This window comes from Euprymna scolopes, chromosome 28 (genome assembly GCF_053919585.1).
Source record: "Euprymna scolopes isolate OS-2025 chromosome 28, ASM5391958v1, whole genome shotgun sequence".
Classification (NCBI taxonomy): Eukaryota; Metazoa; Mollusca; class Cephalopoda; order Sepiida; family Sepiolidae; genus Euprymna; species Euprymna scolopes.
Window position 1 is genome coordinate 11,732,046 of NC_136509.1, and position 18,663 is coordinate 11,750,708.

At 35.6% G+C, this 18,663-nt stretch overlaps 1 protein-coding gene across 1 annotated transcript in view; it reads right to left on the reverse strand.

Moving 5' to 3' along the window:
• LOC145249456 (uncharacterized) overlaps nt 1-16,636 on the reverse strand; it is a 26,928-nt gene extending 10,292 nt beyond the window's left edge. Inside the window, exons 1-2 of the mRNA XM_080111022.1 lie at nt 16,094-16,636; nt 503-1,643 (exon numbers count right to left, since the gene is read on the reverse strand). Of these exons, the coding sequence (XP_079967148.1) occupies nt 503-1,643; nt 16,094-16,578 (1,626 nt within the window). The 5' untranslated portion in view covers nt 16,579-16,636. The remainder of the gene's footprint in view (nt 1-502; nt 1,644-16,093) is intronic.
• Between the last annotated feature and the right edge of the window lie 2,027 nt (nt 16,637-18,663).

Sequence of the window (18,663 nt, forward strand, 5' to 3'; positions counted from 1 at the left end):
TTGATTGTTTTTCCATAATAAACGTCACATATGACGTCATAGCAGATGATGTTATGCGTGATTATAGCAAAGAATTTAAAAAGGAAAAGGAAGCGATTCTGGCCTACAAAATCATATGTGGCTCTGTGGCTTTGTTTGAATCTCTCAGAAATTATCACTTCCTACACTGATGATTACGTAAGCATAAAATACTACTGTTTGTAAGCATAAAAATAATTGTAATATTTATTTAAAAGTATAATATATATATATATATATATATATATATATATATATATATATATATATTGGTAGATAGATAGATAAATACACAGATAGATAGATAGATAGATAGATAGATAGATAGATAATATAGTTTAAATTTTAAGGTATTCATGACAAAAATCGATAATTCGGCAATATAATTTTATATATTAGATGATGCCCTAATTACAGCTGTCAAAATATGATGTCATTCTAATTTGTTGACACAAACAAAATATAGCAAAAGTTAGATGATTACCAAATTTTTCTTGTCCATTTCTTCATCATCTTCTGTCATCTGTTCGTCGTCTGTCGGTATTTTCTTCAAAGTGTCGGCTACTTGAATGGACGTCGTGGGTGCAGGTGGCGTGTAAGAAGAGGTAGATGAGACGTCGGCGGCATCTCGCTGGCGAATCAGACATTTCTCTCGGTGTTCCGCTTGGTCGTACGCCGCTCCGAATTCTGACCGTTCGCCATTTGAAGACGCGTCACTGAGGTGGGGAGACGCCATCTTTTCCCCGGTAGAGGAATCGCGAATATGACGCGAATAGTCACAAGTTGCTGCTGTCTCGCTTCCGACAATCCCCTGGTTTACCGGAACTCCTATTCCACTAACTTCCGTTTTCTCAGTGTTTCCAGCTTCCGTAAAGAACGTTCTGGTTGGCTGCATAAGAGTGAAAGCATTCCATTGATCCGTCATTTTGAAATCATTGTATTTATAGTCTGCATCGTCACCGGAAGTATTAGACCCACGCATGCGCTTCAGGTTAACCGGCCATTGATGTGGAACTTGAGCGGACATGTCAAACGGATTTCGAGGTAGATGGTTCAGATTATATCCGGCTGCCATAGTTGGGGCATACTTCATCCACCACATGCTGTAAGGGGCGCTTAAGGTCCTGAAGAACTCACCGTAACTGGTTGGAACCCGAGGTTTCGGAAAAGCAGGGTGGGTTCTCGGAATCAGAGGTTCCACCGAAGCTGGGCTGTATAGAGTCGGGTTGACTGGAAACGAAGGAACCACGTGTGTGAATTTTTCACCTGCAGGGAGAGGGATTTGTTCGTTGGTAGAGTTTTCTTTCTGCGAGTACGGGATGTAACGCATCTCTTTTGTGTTTGATTTCACAGGCGATGATAACGGAGCTGGGTGGTTGACGGTGAGGCGTTTCCGGCTGCCCCCGTTAAACATGGCTTTCACGTCTTCCCATGCGTGCACGATATCCTCGGATGGGACTGGTTCAACGAGATGCAGATGTTTACGCCAAGAGTTAAAGTTGGCGGCATCGGCATGCTTGTACTCGTTGCTTGCTGTCCGATGGAAATGAAAGATGAATTTATTTGGCGAGAAAAATACGTTGCAATAAACGCATTTGATGCATTTCGCTCGAGAACTGTTGTATCTGCAATAAACAAAAAAGAGAGTTTTATTTATAAAACAAAAAAGAAACAACAAAAAAACTACTAAACTCACTTTATCAGGTTGACAAGAAAGTTCTTGCAGTTTTTAACTTTAAAATTCAGATGAACATATCTCGTCTCAAACAAAAATTTATTGATCGAAATAAGCACTATCAGAATCAACACGCTTTTGCCAACACAAAACAATGGGTTTAAATCGCACAAGCGAGGTGGCTAGCTGACAGGCACATTTCGTGAACCTATTCGTTCATGAAATGTTTTTCACATTAAATTGATCGTATCGATCGTTGTGTGGCATGTGGCTCAGTCCTGCTGGAACCACATGCTAGATTACCAAATCAAGATGAACTCAAAATAACCGATAGTTGCTAAATTTGCAATAAAGAAAATAGAGTTGTCAATTTAAAGTTTGCCACCTCTAAAACATAAAATATAACACACACACACTCTCTCTCTCTCTCTCTCTCTCTCTCTCTCTCTCTCTCTCGTTCTCTCTGTGTTTTTCGCTCTCTCAATATATATATATATATATATATATATATATATATATATATATATATACATATATATACTAGCAGAAGTACCCGTCGTTGAATGGGTTAAAAAACAGCCTACAGAAAATGGACTGTGATTGATGAAACTGTGGTAGGTTATGAAAAGGAGGGGTGTAAAGAGATGGGTTTTGATACTCAAAAATTTTACCCTAAGCAAAATATGATGAAAGTAAAGATAATTTTCGCGAAAATATATTTTTATATCAACTTTGTTTCCATTCGTAGCCAAGAGTGACCAACAAAATGATGCTTCCTTACAAAGAGAAAATGTTATATATATAATGATATAAATATACAAGAAATAAATGTTACCATAGTCAATAAAAGTTACTTTTATGATAGAAAAGTTCATTGGTTTGTATTTTTAAGTAGTTTGTAAAAAAAAATTTTTTTAATTCACGAACCAGTTTAAAAAAAAATCAAAATGGCAGCGACTTTGAAATGGAGAGCCCCATATTCAATTTGAAGGAGGGGCACCTGAGCATTCTGTCTTCACAATTTAAGAGAGTTCCGTCAACGTAAGGAATATTTATAAACATATTTAATGTTTTCCGTTATTTTGTGCTTGAGGAATATACGATTATGGCATGTGTAGTTTCTATAAAAATTCATTTAAGTAGTTATCGCCTCAAATTTCGTTTTAATTTCGGTTCGCTGAAATTATTTCAAGTAAAGAGCATTAAAAACTATTTCAAAACAAAAAAAAAACATGAACTGAACTTTTATTGACTATGGTAACATCTATTTCTTGTATATTTATTTTTTCGGGTAGTCGTTTGTTGGCTTTTCTGCTAAACACTCTTACTAAATAATATCGACGAAATATCGAAAAACAAAGAAACAAAAACAGTTTTGAAAATAATGAAGCTTTACTTACTTTAGTAAAATAATCCGAAACAGCAAAATGGGATATTAAAAAAGTAAACTCGTAATTACTTTAGTTTTTTAAAGCAAAGAATCGATATAAATATGAATAAGAAGAAAATGGTGCGCTTTTCAAGCAGAACAGCTTCGTTTCAGTTTTACAGTATTGAATGGTGTGTTAAGGATTAGAGAGAGAGAGGGGGGAAGAGGTGAGTTATAGTGTAGACACGTTGACCGGAAGTTAAGATCAGCTGATTGGATTGCGTGCGAGTCATGTGATCAGGTTAGCTGAATCGTTGAGATTTGATTTCGACTCAGAAGACAACGGACGGCTTCCCGTTGTCTCCTCCTCTTCACTGGGGGACGAGAAATTCCAGATGGTCCAACATCGAAGAAGCAGAGGTAGGTTCTGAAAATACATGTCACTCACACACGATTCCCTTTATGATACAACATAAATATATAATATAACACGTCATCTCTTCTAATCCATTATTAGAGATGACGCAACAAACACTCAACCCTTTATTATAGAGCAACAACGTAACAGGTGTAGTATTGCGCCGTCGGATTCAGGGTTGTACTATTGTAATGTAAAGAACACGCAGAAAGGGTTGTAATCAACTGAATTCATTCTAGTACACTGACAAAAAAAGCTTAAACAGATATATAAATAAAAATAAAAAGGTTATGTAATGTTTTTAAAAAAGACACGTAATCACGTGAGCAGGATTTTTTCCTTCTTTTGACACGATAACAAGTAACGTTCTTATTTTTATTATTTATCTATTTATCTATTTTCGAAAGAGTGCCACGTGCAAGTGGAAAAGGAAAAAACAGAGTTATGCCAAATTTGTGTCGAGAATTGTCTAAAGATCCGCCCTTTTTTTTTTTTTTTTGGCTTTCACTTTAATAAGAACGTGAATTTATGAGGTGAATTTATTCGACACAATATGATTCAACTCAAAAAATAAATAAAAGCTAACGTGAATTAAGATTAAAGTTAAGGTGTTATTGTGGACTCTCACCCCTTTTAAAAAACCTTGTTAAACTTTGTGACATATTTACATTCTATGGAGGTCAGGTGCGAACGAACACCCAATAATTTTATTATACAATATTTCTTCAAATTGAAACATAATTATTAAAGTATACTTACGCAAATAGATATGAAAAGTCTTTGTTAAAGTTTGTGCCATATTTCCATGGAGTATAGGCGCGAAAGCAGACCCCACAATTTTATTATACCATCCCTATTTAAGTTGAAACATACTTATCAAAGTATTCTTATGTACATCTATATCAAAAATCCTTGTAAACGTTTGCTTTCCATTTTTTATTTCCATACTTTGGGGGCCAGGCGCGAACGCAGACCCCACAATTTTTATGAACCACCGTTCTGCCAGATCAAACATACCCATTCCTGATCCTCGATAATCTTCTATCATTATATGCAATCAGTTTTTTTTTAAATAGTCAACCATATAGGAGCCTATTCGTGACCACACACACACACACACACACAAACACACACAGGCGTTCAGCTTTATATTATATATATATATATATATATATATATATATATATATATATATATATAGCTCACGAGTGTGTATACATATATATAGACTACCTGCACAAAATCGGTAATATATATATATATATATATATATATATATATATATATATATATATATATATATATATATATATATATATATATATATATATATATAACTTGAGTTCCTTCAGCCATAATCGAAACCGAAACCAACACTTATGAAGAATTCTTGATAAAATTATTTATAAAAAAAGAGGTGATTTAAGTGGCATCAGCTATAGTCGAAACCGAAACCAAAACTTATGAAGAATTGTTGGTAAAATTATTTATGACAAGAAATAAAAGAACATAACAATTAAACGACCCGAATATAAGCGTGACACACAAAAGAACACACACGCTATCGTATTATTATTATTATTATTATTATTATTATTATTATTGCTGTCTTTTTTTGTTTGTTTTTTTATCAGACGGAGATAATTTTGAATTCTATCTCATCTCTCAATTAGATACGAACCATTATTCATTAAATTATTAATGGCCGTAATACACACTCACACACACACTCACGTACACACATACACACACACTCACATACATACCCACACTCACGCGCGTGCACACACACACACTCACACACACTCGCGCACACACACATACACACACACTCTCTCTCTCTCTCTCTCTCTCTCACACACACACACACACACACTCATTCACTCACACACACTGGGGAGTGAGTCAAAAAGACCCAGTTGGGTTCCATTTGTTATTTTACAGAAATTTTTGAAGCCACAGTTTGTTTTAAAAAACAGGCGACGACGACAGACATACTGATTTTTATGTTTGTCCTTGCATCTTCATAACAGAGTATTTTTTGCTTTCGTTAATTTAAGTTTATATAATATATATGATATTAAGCCAAGGAAACTCCATATTCATACGTACGTCATCACCCTCATCTCTCCAAAGTATAGCGTACCTAAATTGTTAAAGCAATTTAAATGACCTGTTCTGTCTAGAGATGGTACGATATCGTGGGGTCTTCGTTTGTGCCGGACTCCATAGAACGGAAATATTTCACTAATTGCTGCAAAGACTTTTAGGCAGAGCTTCATAACCAGAAACTGCATTAACCAGAATATTTGAAATATTTATTTAGATAGATATGTTTCAGTTTGAAAAAAGATGGTATAATAATATTGTGAGGTTTGCCTTCGTGCCAGATGTCCACAGATTGGAATTATTAATCACGGGTACGTACATCATACAGATTTTTTTCTTTGTGTTTGTTTTTTAATATAGGGAAAACTCTGGACAAGAACTAAAAATTTTCTCAATCAAATATAACCACAGATCACCTGTTGCATCCATATATCAGTTTTACAAGAATTTTAATGGAATGCGATCTACAAGCAGCAAATTCAAACCCCTTCACTGTTGAGGTCCCTAGATGCCAGAAAGTCCTCTACTTTAATAGCACCTTCCCTCAGACTGCTCGACTTTGGAATTATCTCACTGTTTATTGCTTCTCTGAGCATACTGTTGAAGTCCCTAGATGTCGAAAAGCCCTATGTTTTAATAGTTTCTTCCAGTAGACTGGTAGACTGCGGAATTCTCTCCCTGTTTTTTATTACCCTGATTGTACTAACATGTCGAAGTTTAAATGTAACGCAAACAGGCAGCTTGCTTCTCAACTCCCCAATTATATCCCTGTAGACATAATCATAATTAGTAGCTCGTCACACCTAAGTAGCAATACGTCTTGTTTGGGGTGGAAAAGAGAGAAAAAAGGAGGGGGGGCACAAAGACAACACATTTTTTATGGGGTCTGGATGAAAGAAAATTATTATTTGTCATAGTTGAAGCAAAGCGTTGTTTCGTTAAGTTTCCTAACATGCAGAGCTAGCTCTTTTTTTTTTTTTTTTTTTTTGAAGTGCATAGCAATGTATGTGAATAGTTAGAGAATACTAAACAGTATTTTGAGAAAAGTGAACACAATAAAATCCCAAGTTACGTTTTCGTTTTTGTACCATTGAGGTGAATGATGTCCCTATTGACTTACCTCCTCACAAGGGCAAAGTTAAACACAAGGTCAGTTTTTAATACAGGAAAAATCCAACTCTCCCAAAAGGGGTACTCTGGATTGGAACAAAAAATAAAAATTGCCTCAGTCTAGAGGGATTTCTTCTCCACTGACTGACGACAGAAAAAGTGAAGCGTAGTACCAGGACAGATGCTACCCCCCCCCCAAAAAAAAACATCGTATACAATTCGTTCACATTCCAAGCAACTAGCAAAATATTGTGAGTAAGTGTTGGTGTGTTACATGTAAGGGACATTATGTCAATGGCGATTAAGTTAGCTAGTATTAATTTTGACAAGAGTCGCACCGAGTGCATGATAACCCATATCTGTAAAACAGAATCGTTGCCAGGGTTAAATGAAAGATGAGCGACGTAAAGTTGGGGAAGGGGACAGAGATCAAACACCGTGGACAAAAGAGAGAGACAATAAATAATAACTTCGCATTTTCAAGCGGAAAGAAAATAGGTTTTTCAGATTAGTCTCAACGTGGAAACTGTGCGAAGAAGACACCGTCAATAATATAGAAAATTTTGATAATCTCTAATTGCAAAATTTTAACCCCTGCGTCTCTTATTTCGGTTAAATTAAAAAGTAAAGTTATCAAGTAAACAATTAGCTCAGATAGCATTACTCTCTCTCCCCTCTCTCTCTCTCTCTCTCTCTCTCTCTCTCTCTCTCTCTCTCTCTCCGGAGTTCATTCTTTATATATAAAACCTTGAAGAAAACTCTGTGAACGTCGCCTGGCGTTACTCCCTCCATATGAAAAGCAGTTTATGCTACAGCAACCAATGGGGGGCGGGGGCATGATGAAGAGAAGTGACCCCTGGCCTTAAGTAGTGACTCCTTCTAATAAAAATAATACTGTTATCATCTTGGACATTATTCTCACAACATTTCGGCCGATATAACATCCGAAGGTGCATCTTGTCGAACCCGAGAATCTAGCTTGTATTTTAAACTGAACCTTTTATTTAATCTATGGATGTAGATTTTCCTCAAGTAATTCTTTATTATATTGTACTATCCCTTTTATTGAAGATTGAACCTTTAATCTCTAGATTAATGAGTTTGACAACACGCAAAATAAAGTCGAGTGAGATTCTTGAAGACTTTCTATTTACAAAACAAAATTAAAATGGACACGGCTCATTACACTAGCTAAGAGACAATAAGATACTTTAACCGATGATAAAATTCGAGAAAAAATCGACTTTTATGAAAAGAAAAAAATTATAAAGACGGCCATAAATTTAATCATGTTAGTAGCTAAAAATTTGAGATTTTTAAAAAAATGTTTTATTATCGAAAGTCTAACTGTCCAACAGATCTAGCTTGCTAGGACTTCAGACCATGACGTCATTTTTCAGTGCAACGGACTGAATCTACATTTACGATGGTTACGGTAGAGGCCAAGCGCCCTGGACAAAACAGGAATACGATGAAGAATGACATCATGCTAGTCGAGCTAGGAAAAACAAAAGTTTTCCAAATTAGTCTCTCTGTGGAAGCTGTGTGAAGGAGACACCACCAATAATGTTCGATGTCTGTTTGCGGAATTCATTTCAGTTAAATTAGAAAGTAAAGAAGTAAACAATTAGTTTCTCTCCCCTAAGATCATTTTCTTCAAGTAAACCCCCGAAGAAAACTCTCAGCGAACGTCTCCTTGTGTTACTTTTTTCGTGAAAAGCGTTTTACTCGTCTTAGTAAAAGTTTAAGAGGCAAATAACTAAGATAACACCAGTCTTTTTCTTCTAGATCGAATATCTCCAGTGTGTCACTTTTCTAGATGAAAATAGTTTTATTCGCATCATTATTAGTTAAACAGATGAGACAATTGACGGACACTCATGAAATGTAGGAAAGATAAACAGCGACGTCAGACAAGGTGATAAAAGACATAATAAAGTCATTTTATTCTGTTGTTGAAAATGTTACGACTTAGTTTTAAAAAAAAAGGTGGACACAAGATGCAATAAGTGGGTTGGAAAAAGAGTCACGTATGAGTACGTGTTCCCTACCCGAGTATTGTCTACAAGGTTCTTGGTCTTGTCGGATTCCAGCCACACAGATAAGTGTAACTTTTTAGATAGTTGAGTGAATGAGTTACTTCCCCCTGGTAATAGAAATCCTCCAAGCTGCTCACTTTTCAGATTACAATTTTTTTTATCTTCGGGCCTCCTACAAATTGTATTTATCTTTTCTTGTTTCTTAGATCCCACTCCCATTTAGAGAATGCTCCGCTTGTTTTCGGTTTTTAACAAACCAAAAAAACAATGAATGATATATTATTTAGAAAGGGTTAAGTAGATCTTACTGGCCGAACGTTTTGCTTTTTATTCTGACTCCACTCGCTGTTGTATACAAATGAAATCTTTGTATCTCTACTTATATATAAAAAGTCACTGTGTGTGTGTGTGTGTGTGTGTGTGTGTGTGTGTGTGTGTGTGTGTGTGTGTGTGTGTAAGTTCATTCACTACAAATATACTTTATGTGTCTAGGGGTGTTCTAAAATAGTTTTTGTATTTGAATGCCTCTGGTAAGTATCGAAAATCGATAATCGAAAAAAAAAACGATTAAAGAAGTAACAGTTAACACCCTTATACAGCCTAACATCACAAGGGCATTTAAGAAGTTCTTACACAACACAAGCAAAAGGGCTCAGCGTATAAAATCAACAGTAGGTTCTTTGATAAGGTGGGAGCGCGTTTGAAATGAATGTTGTTTAGAGCATAAGTATACTTGACTTTTACAGTTTTAAACTTCAATTCAAGCCAATATATAAAAATAATCTTATAAAATCAACAGTAGGTTCTCTACAGTGCAATGTAGACTACGATGTTATGGGGACTAAATCAATGCGGGGGTGCATGTGAGGCTTCCTCCCTGTGTAACACGGTGGGCCCCGGACTAGAGCACAGGCAATCAATCGATTTGATTGAAAAATAGGCGACTTCACTGATTTCGATTTCAGTAAAAGTATTGGCAGTGTGGAACATGTGTTGACTTTTATTCAATCCCGGGCAACGTCAGGACTCCCTGCTAGTATACATATATTTATGAAAAAGTAATGTATGTATAAAGAGCATTTCTTTATTTGTTATAGAAAATGTTACAATTATCTGATGAAATGAAGAATCCGACTGAGCATTTTTTTGTTAATAGCGAGGAATGGACGTGGTATATATGTGAAAATGTAGTAGAATCATTGTATAGTGTTTTTTTTTTTTGTTTTTTGTAAACCATACACTGGACACAGCAGGGGAGTATAGAGCGGTAACCCTAAATATATCTAAGGCTTTTGACAGGGTATGACACGATGGTCTTCTCAGGAGAATCAGATCATACGGTATCACTGGACGAATACTTAATATAATTAAATCCTTTTTAGAAAAGAGAAGAATCCAGGTTGTCCTCGATGGTCGTACATCTAAACAATGTACATCTAAACAATATCTTAGGAAATGGCAAAAACACTAGAGGAAGACCTCCAATCTGTAGTGGAAGCGGGACATAAATGGATGGTCTCATTCAATGCTGCCAAACTAAGCTTGTTTCCTTCAATAATTACAAGAAACCTTCTCAACCACTAATAGCTATGACTAAAGATACGTTATCTGAAAGTACTTCTTTTAAACTCCTCGGATTAACGCCTAAAAGGAAAATAAGTTGGAACAGATACATTGAGAACATTGCCACGGCCGCTGCGAGGAAGATGGGCTCTCTTTACCGTGCTAGAAAGTTAATTACGCCTGAAAGTATCCTGCACCTCTACAAAGCCACCATTCGCCCATGTATAAAGTATTGTTGGGCTGGTGCATCTGCTATTAGATCTCGCTCCTGGACAGGGTTCAAAAGAGGGTCGTCGGCCTGATAGGTCCTGAACTGTCATCTAAGCTTCGGCCTCTGTCCCATTGACGAAATATTGCACCCCTCTGCCTGTTCTACAAGTATTTTAATGGTGGACCGACGACATACAAGTCTTGTACCCCCTCGACGTAAATATCCCCGACAAACCCGACAAGAAGCTAAATCCCACCCCTACACAGTAGAGATCCCTAGATGTAAGAAAGCCTTTTACTCTAATAGTTTATTTCCAAGAACTGCTAGACTTTGGAATTCCCTTCCGGTTTCCTGCTTCCTCAACTGTACTGACACACAGAAGTTCAAATGTAATGTAAACAAACATATTGCCCAACTCTCTACATAGTACCCCTGCAACTTATGTCCCCGATAGTAGCCCCTATATCAAAATGGCACTGCCTTGTTTGGGGTGAAAATGGAATTTAAAAAAAACGGAGGTGGTTTACTGAATGGAAGAGTAAGAACTGTCATATTGATTTAGTGTTCGGCAATATTGTTCGAATCTAACGAGATCGTATTCAATCACTAAAATCCCAGTAAAAATAAGTTCTTAAGCTTTAGGGGGTTTTCTGTGCTTACTAAGTGTAGTTGTATTTGTTGAAAGAAAATATATTGGAATAAGAAAATGAAACAAGAACGCCCTAAGCTTTAAAGCTTAGGGTGTTCTTGTTTCATTTTGAATATAATGAAATGTAATTCCCGGTGGTTAATGAGAAGGTGGAAGTAGTTTGTTTTTTTTTTGTTTGTTTTTTACGCCCGTTTTCTCTAAGAATTTAGATGGACGGAACTAATATAGGAAAGTATAGAATCAAATGAAAGTGGCAATTAATTTCGTCAGTTATAAGTAGGAATTGTGATCAAATTGGAATTATATGTAGTGCCTAAGTTTATAGTTGTATGATGTCTGAATTTAGAGGGGAAAATAGTCTTTATTTTATATATATATATATATATATATATATATATATATATATATATATATATATATATATATATATATAAAGTGTATTAGAACAACAGTCCGAAGAGCAGAATATATTTTAATGTATTAGTAAATTAATACAATTAAAATAAAATAAAACAGTGCTCGTTGCAATGCAGACATATAATAAGCTCGATAGGCATATATATCCTAGAGCTATTTTAATATTGAGTAAGATTATTTATAACTTATAATTAAAATTAAAATTTAAAAATCGGTTTCATAAGGATTTTTTTATTTGTTTGAAACTGATTTTTTAATTTTTAATTTTAATTTTTGATTATGAATTGTCAATCATCTTACTCAATATATATATATATATATATATATATATATATATATATATATATATATATATATATATATATATATTACAATAAGTTTACCAAGGTAATCAAAATGGTAAACTTAAAATATATTATAAATATTAAAGAGTTAATATTTACAAGTAAAATAAATATATATATATATATATATATATATATATATGTATATGTATATGTATATATATATATATATATATATATATATATATATATATATATATATAGAGAGAGAGAGAGAGAGAGAGAGGGAGAGAGAGAGAATAATTTTAAGCCCGCTGGAATTGATGCTAGAATCGTCCGCAAGGTTCGTGAAACAATGGATGTAAGTGCTAAGTGATAATTAAGTATTTTCCAAGTATCCACGTGGATGAAATAATGGGTACTGTTCAAAAATTTTGGATAGATACAAGAGTTCGACAAATTCCCAAGTTGGACAAGACGCATTAGAAGAAGATCGGAAGTTTGCATCAGCCGAAATATTGTGAAAAGTACATCGGAGATGAGAACAGTAATTCGTTTTATTCAAATAAAATAACTGCATATTATTGTTCTGGTACGCAAAGAAAACTGGAAGGCGTTAATTACAGAAAGTTTATGTTTAAGGAATAAACATTTGAACAGTCTGCGATAATGCTGCCACATCAGAATAATAATATTACATATTGTTTATTTACTATCTTAGGTATATTAATCGAACGAGACAGAGAAGCGGTATATAGCTGTTAACTTTAAAGAATTCTCAAGTTCCGGGCAAATCAATTGATACTAATGTTTTGTCTCTCCAATTCATGGGTGATCTCTTTGTGTTCCTTCTTTATTAAAAAGAAACTTCCGGTAACTGCAGTTTATGACATCCATTAAATAAGCTATTATATCATTAATCCAATGTTATCTTTAAAAGAAGCTATTATATCATTAATCCCATATTATTTTAAAAAGTAGCTATTATTTCGTTATTCTCATATTATCTTAAAAATTCTTAGTCCACAATACATTGTAGCCTACATTGCACTGTAGAGAACTTAGTGTTTATTTTATAAACTTATTTTATATATAATGGCTTGCATTAAAGTTTAAAATGCATAGTCAAGTATCATGCTTCAATTATGCTATAATTAGAAACATTCATTTCGGACGCGCCCCTGCCATATAAAAGAACATGCTGCTGATTTCATATGCCTGGCCTTTCTGCTTGTGCGGTGATAATGGGTTGAATTTAAGTTTAAAAATGTAAATAGTGAAGTATCATTGTGAAATTGTGCTTTAAGCAGAAACATTCATTTCGAACGCGCCCCTGTCATACCAAAGAACCTACTGTTGAGTATAAACTTCTCAAATGCAATTGTAACGTTAGGCTGTATAAGGTGTCAGCTTTATTCAAAACCGCCTGTTCCTTCTTTCATTAGATAATTTCGATTTATCGATTATCGATACTTATCGAAAACGTTCCGATACAAAACTTATCTAAGAACACTGCTGGACACCTCGCGTGAAATTTCATCAAAACCAGCCAAGCCGTTTTCGAGTCTGTAGAGAACGAACTCACACACACACACACACACACACACACACACACACACACACACACACACACACACACACAGTACCTTTATATAATAGTTGAAATCACATGTTAATATGTGGATTATCAAAAAATCTATACAAAAGTTAAATTGGCAAATATGATTGTATCAGGTCGGTGCAAAAGTTTGTGCCAATTTAAAATTTTATCTTGAAAATGAAAAACTGATTTTAAAAATCCTTTATTCATAACTAGCGGGGGTACCCGGCGTTGTCCGAGTGTTTGTTTCCGGGACGGGGGGGGAGTTTTAAAAAAATGTTATGGTAGGTAAGTAGGAAGGATCAAACCCGGAGTCATGAGTAAAAGTAGGAAAATAAAGTGTGAAAAAAAACAAAAAAAAAAAACATCTGCAACGTTAACAGTTCGGCCACCAAGAAAAGTCCATTCCAGTTGTTTAGGAAAAAAAAAAAAAAAAACGACTACGGTAGGTCGGCGCGAACGTGAAAATATAATGTGAATTGTCCAGCATGCTAACCACTACGCCACAGAGCACTGCAGTTTAGTTTAGTGATTTTAAATAACTTCACATGAAAGAACTACGAAGCCAAACCGGTGTTCTTTTCTCAACTGTTCCTTGTGAACGATCCCCAAACGGTGACAAGTGGTGGCAGGGGGAGGAGGAATTTATTAGAGAGAAAATATTTTACCACTTCCATTGATCTTAACCGATTTTGGCCGTGACTTCTCAGCAGAAAAAGTATAGAAATCTAAGATTATCGAGGAATTTGAGAAATAATAAGCCTATAACACACCTCAGATATTGTTCTGCCATTTGTGCATATTATATTTGCATGAAATATCTTGATTTTTAATCCTATTAATGTCAAAATCAGACGGGAAAAAATGAGTTCATTTTATTTATATAGATAGATAGAAAAGAATAGATAGAAGAAGATAGAAAGAAGAAGAAGAAGAAGATAGAAAGAAGAAGAAGAAGAAGATAGAATAGAAGAAGATAGAAGAAGATAGATAGAAGATAGAATAGAAGAAGACAATAACAAACATTGCTCTCGATAACTTGATTCCTTGTGTCAACGAGCTTAGAAATGCCTCGCTAGTAAAATTCTTCAAGATTTGCTTGATGTTACATATATTTCTAACCCATGTTCAATCTCCTCTCGTGACGTTAACTGTCAGAAATTGCATGACTTGAAATGCGAATATTCATTGGTTGATATGAATTGATACTTTGTTTTATTACAGCCTTTCTGATTGGTTGATTTAAATTTTAATCCCGTGCACGCGCGGAGAATTCAAACGGACAAAGTCAGTTCTTGACGAGGTTTCTAACACGATGCATGTGCGTTTGTGTTTATCGTTGAAGCTTTAATGGACTCATTAATTTAAGGGAGAATTAGTCCATGTTTGTCTCAACACTGTGAGACAATTTAACCTAACTCATTAGATTTTCCTTCCAGACGAAATATCGTCTTTTTAATCGACAACTATGCTGACATTGTCATCCCCACTTCTAATATGAAATATTGGTGCCTTGAAAGAGCGTGGAAATTTTGGACTCTAAACATGAAACCACGAAAGCCTTCTCAGAAGAAAAAAAATTACCACTTCATCAGAAGTTTACCTAACAGACTCGAAAAAAACAAAACAAAAAAAAAACGGCATAAATGACACAGAGCATGCAAATGATTTTTTTTTTATTTAAAATTTTTTTTTTTTTATTATTACATTTTCACCCCCAAACAAGGCACATTGCCACTTTGGTGTAGGGGGCTACTATCAGGGGCAACAACTACTGGGGTACTATGTGGGGATTTGGGCAGCAAGATGTTGGTTCACGTTGCACTTGAACTTCTGCACGTCAATATAGTTGGGGAAGCAGTGACCTGGAATGGAATTCCAAAGTCTAGCGGTTCTGGGGAAGAAACTACTGGAGTAGAAAGATCTTTTACATCTAGGGATCTCTACAGTGTGGGGGTAGGATTTTGCAGCCTATCGGGTCTGCCGAGGGTGTTCACGTCGTGGGGGCACAAGTGCTTGCAGTTCATCAGAGCATTCACCACTAAAATACTTGTAGAACAGGCAGAGGGATGATAAGGCTCGACCGGTTGTATCAACCTGGTAAGTTTGCTTTTTATTGTTGTGTTAATTTTTTTCGCACTGCAGAGTTCTAAATTATGTGAAAATAAATTTCTCATAACTTAAGGCAATCTAAATGTTTTTTCTTAATCCTCGGAATGATTTATAATCCGAGAGAGCTAGGTTAGGTGACTATACAGGATGGAGAAATATTTCCCAACTAAATTTTCCTAGGAGGTCTTTGATCAGATCTAATGGGAACAAGCATTATCATGATGGAAGATGACTCCCATTCTGTTGACTAAAAAGGCCGTTTTCGCGTCAGCACGAATGAGATTATTGCTGAAAAAATGTGAATGTTGTTTTGATAATCTGAAAGAAACAGTTTTTAATTAACCATAGTTTAAGTAATAATAATATATATAAAATAAATTACAATGATCTAAAATGTCTTTTCTTCAAACCGGAAACAAACTTTTGCACCGACGTGATAATAATAATAATAATAATAATAATAATAATAATAATAATAATAATAATAATAATAATAATAAAACTTATTGATATATTTACCTTGTTGGGAGGAAATGACCCTCCGACCCCCACCCACATTTATGATACACCTTGAAATAGAAGTTGTCGGGTAAGCTGGGCGGCGTATTATCGACGAGAAACGACTTGACTAACCGCTCGGCTTCCCTTCTGGTGATGAGACCACATCTTCTAGAAGAGATCGGCATGGCTCCCAGACGCCTGAGGATCTCCAGCTGTATGGGGGTGCACTGCATACACGCGATACCCAGGGCTACCCGACGGTTGTGGATCTCGTTGTAGCTAAATTGTCTCAGCAACGTGTTGGAGATCTGTGCCAGGCACAGTCGCTCTTTGCCCTCCACGAACAGAGATATAATAGGCGTGCCGAATATTATGACCACGCCCACCTCATTCTCTGACAGGTCAGGTTCGCCATGTTGTTCACTATAACTGCTAGGAGACATGTTCAGTCCGGTTGGGCTTCGTCCCATGTATACATGATCCCGGTTGACCTCGTAATCCATTGAATCGGAATTCCCCACAATGACTTTCTGTGTCGGATCACCAGATTCGAAGTTGTCCATTTCTCTGTAAAAAAATAAAAATAAAAATAAATAAAAATAAAATAAAACAAATAATAGGTTATTTATTTATTTATTTATTTGTTTATTTATTTATTTATTTATTTGTTTACTTATTTATTTATTTATTTGTTTATTTGTTTATTCATTTATTTATTAGCCTACTGTTATCCTCATCTTCAGAGTTATTGTTTCACGACGAATCCGAACTTGACACAATCAGGTTGCCAATCCATATCGTTAACCACTTAGCCACCGTCATCTCCTAGCACAATTAGAATAAAATTGCTTAACAACGAGGACGCAGTAAATCTCTAGTCTTCTCTTCCCGGGAGACGATTTAAACTTTAAACTGAAAATATTTTGTCATCAAATGAATGATTTTATTGTTTAAACAAACGCATGATGGATAATTTAGCGCCCGTTGACTGTCAGAAAAAAATTGTGTTTGCTTTATTTCGATTTTTATTGGTAAATCAATGGTGTGAGCGGTTAATTTTTAATTGATTTCTGAGTTTGTCCGGCTTTGACGGTGAAGACCACTCCTCGTTGTAACCAACAACACTGGCCATACCAAAGGTCAAATCGGCACATAAAGGGATTAAAATATTCGTTGAAATGCATCGCTTGTAAGGTCAGAACTATGATTATTTATCTCCCTTATTCAGCGAAAAAATGTGACACAAGTGTCTGAAAGTTGGATTGAATAACCAGTGTCCTAGAGAAAGAGCACTATGGCCTGCAATAAATGCCTGGGCAGCCCCGTCGGCATTCGGTAAGGGCGTCTCGGGTGATTAACAATAAACTAACTTATTCCTAAATAAAGATGGTTCTGGATATGACCTTAAACTATATCCGATGGTGAGGCCCTAGCTTGCGGGCTTTGGGGAGTGTGGAGCCACCCTTTAATTGCCATTGCTCCCAGGTCCACTTTGACCTGGAGTGGTAGTACCTGTTAGGGTCCCAAGTATGGGTTAAATAGAAACCGACTAAAAAAAACAACAAATATACTCTATTAAAAAATTGTTCTTCAAAATCACTGGATTCGTCATTAAATAACCTGAAAAGGGTTGATATGCCGTAAAACAAAAACAACCAACCAACGTAAAGAAAGAAGCCTAGGAGGGTGGACTTACGTACTACATCTGCATTGGACCAGCAACATAGCGCGTTAATCAAAGAAAAAGTCATTTCAGAAATGATTTAGACTCTATTGGCTTTGAAGCCCAGGAGAAAACTTTTCCGGCTAAGATCAAAACTGGCGTATCAAAAAAAGAAACGTACTAATACGTCATATGACTACTTCACGGAAAGCGCTGGGATTTTGTTCTTTTGTTCTTTTGTTCGGCCGCCAGTTATAAAGGCCAAGAGGCACTCGAATTAATACGAATTTGATTACTTATGGGAAAATTCAAGACAAATATTTGTTGACATTGGAGGATGCAGCCCTGTAGTAATGAGTTCCATTGATGAAAGTCACTTGAAATACCAATGATATATTAATCGTGATTGACTCGTTTTACGCCAAAAGCGTGTGGTTCACATACGATGGATTTATATATTGATTTGTTTGAGACACATCATCATCATCATCATCACCATTGTCATCGTCATCTTCCTCATCATCATCATCATTATCATCGATGTCGTCGTCATCATCATCACCGTCGTCGTCATCATCATCATCACCATCATCATCATCATCATCATCGGCTTCATCATCATCGGCGTCATCATCGTCGTCGTCATCATCATCGTCATCATCATTTTCGTCGTCGTCATCATCATCATCATCGTCATCAGCATCATCGTAATCGTCATCATCATCATCATCATCATCATCATCATCATCCTCATCCTCCTCATCATTTTCGTCGTCGTCATCATCATCATCGTAATCGTCATCATCAAGAAACTTTTCCATCCAAGTAGAAATCTGATAGGCGATGTTCTTTTCTTCTCTTTGCTATATAGCTATGCTATTTTCATGACAGGTGCTCGACTGAGCTTCACTATATGGTTCCCTCC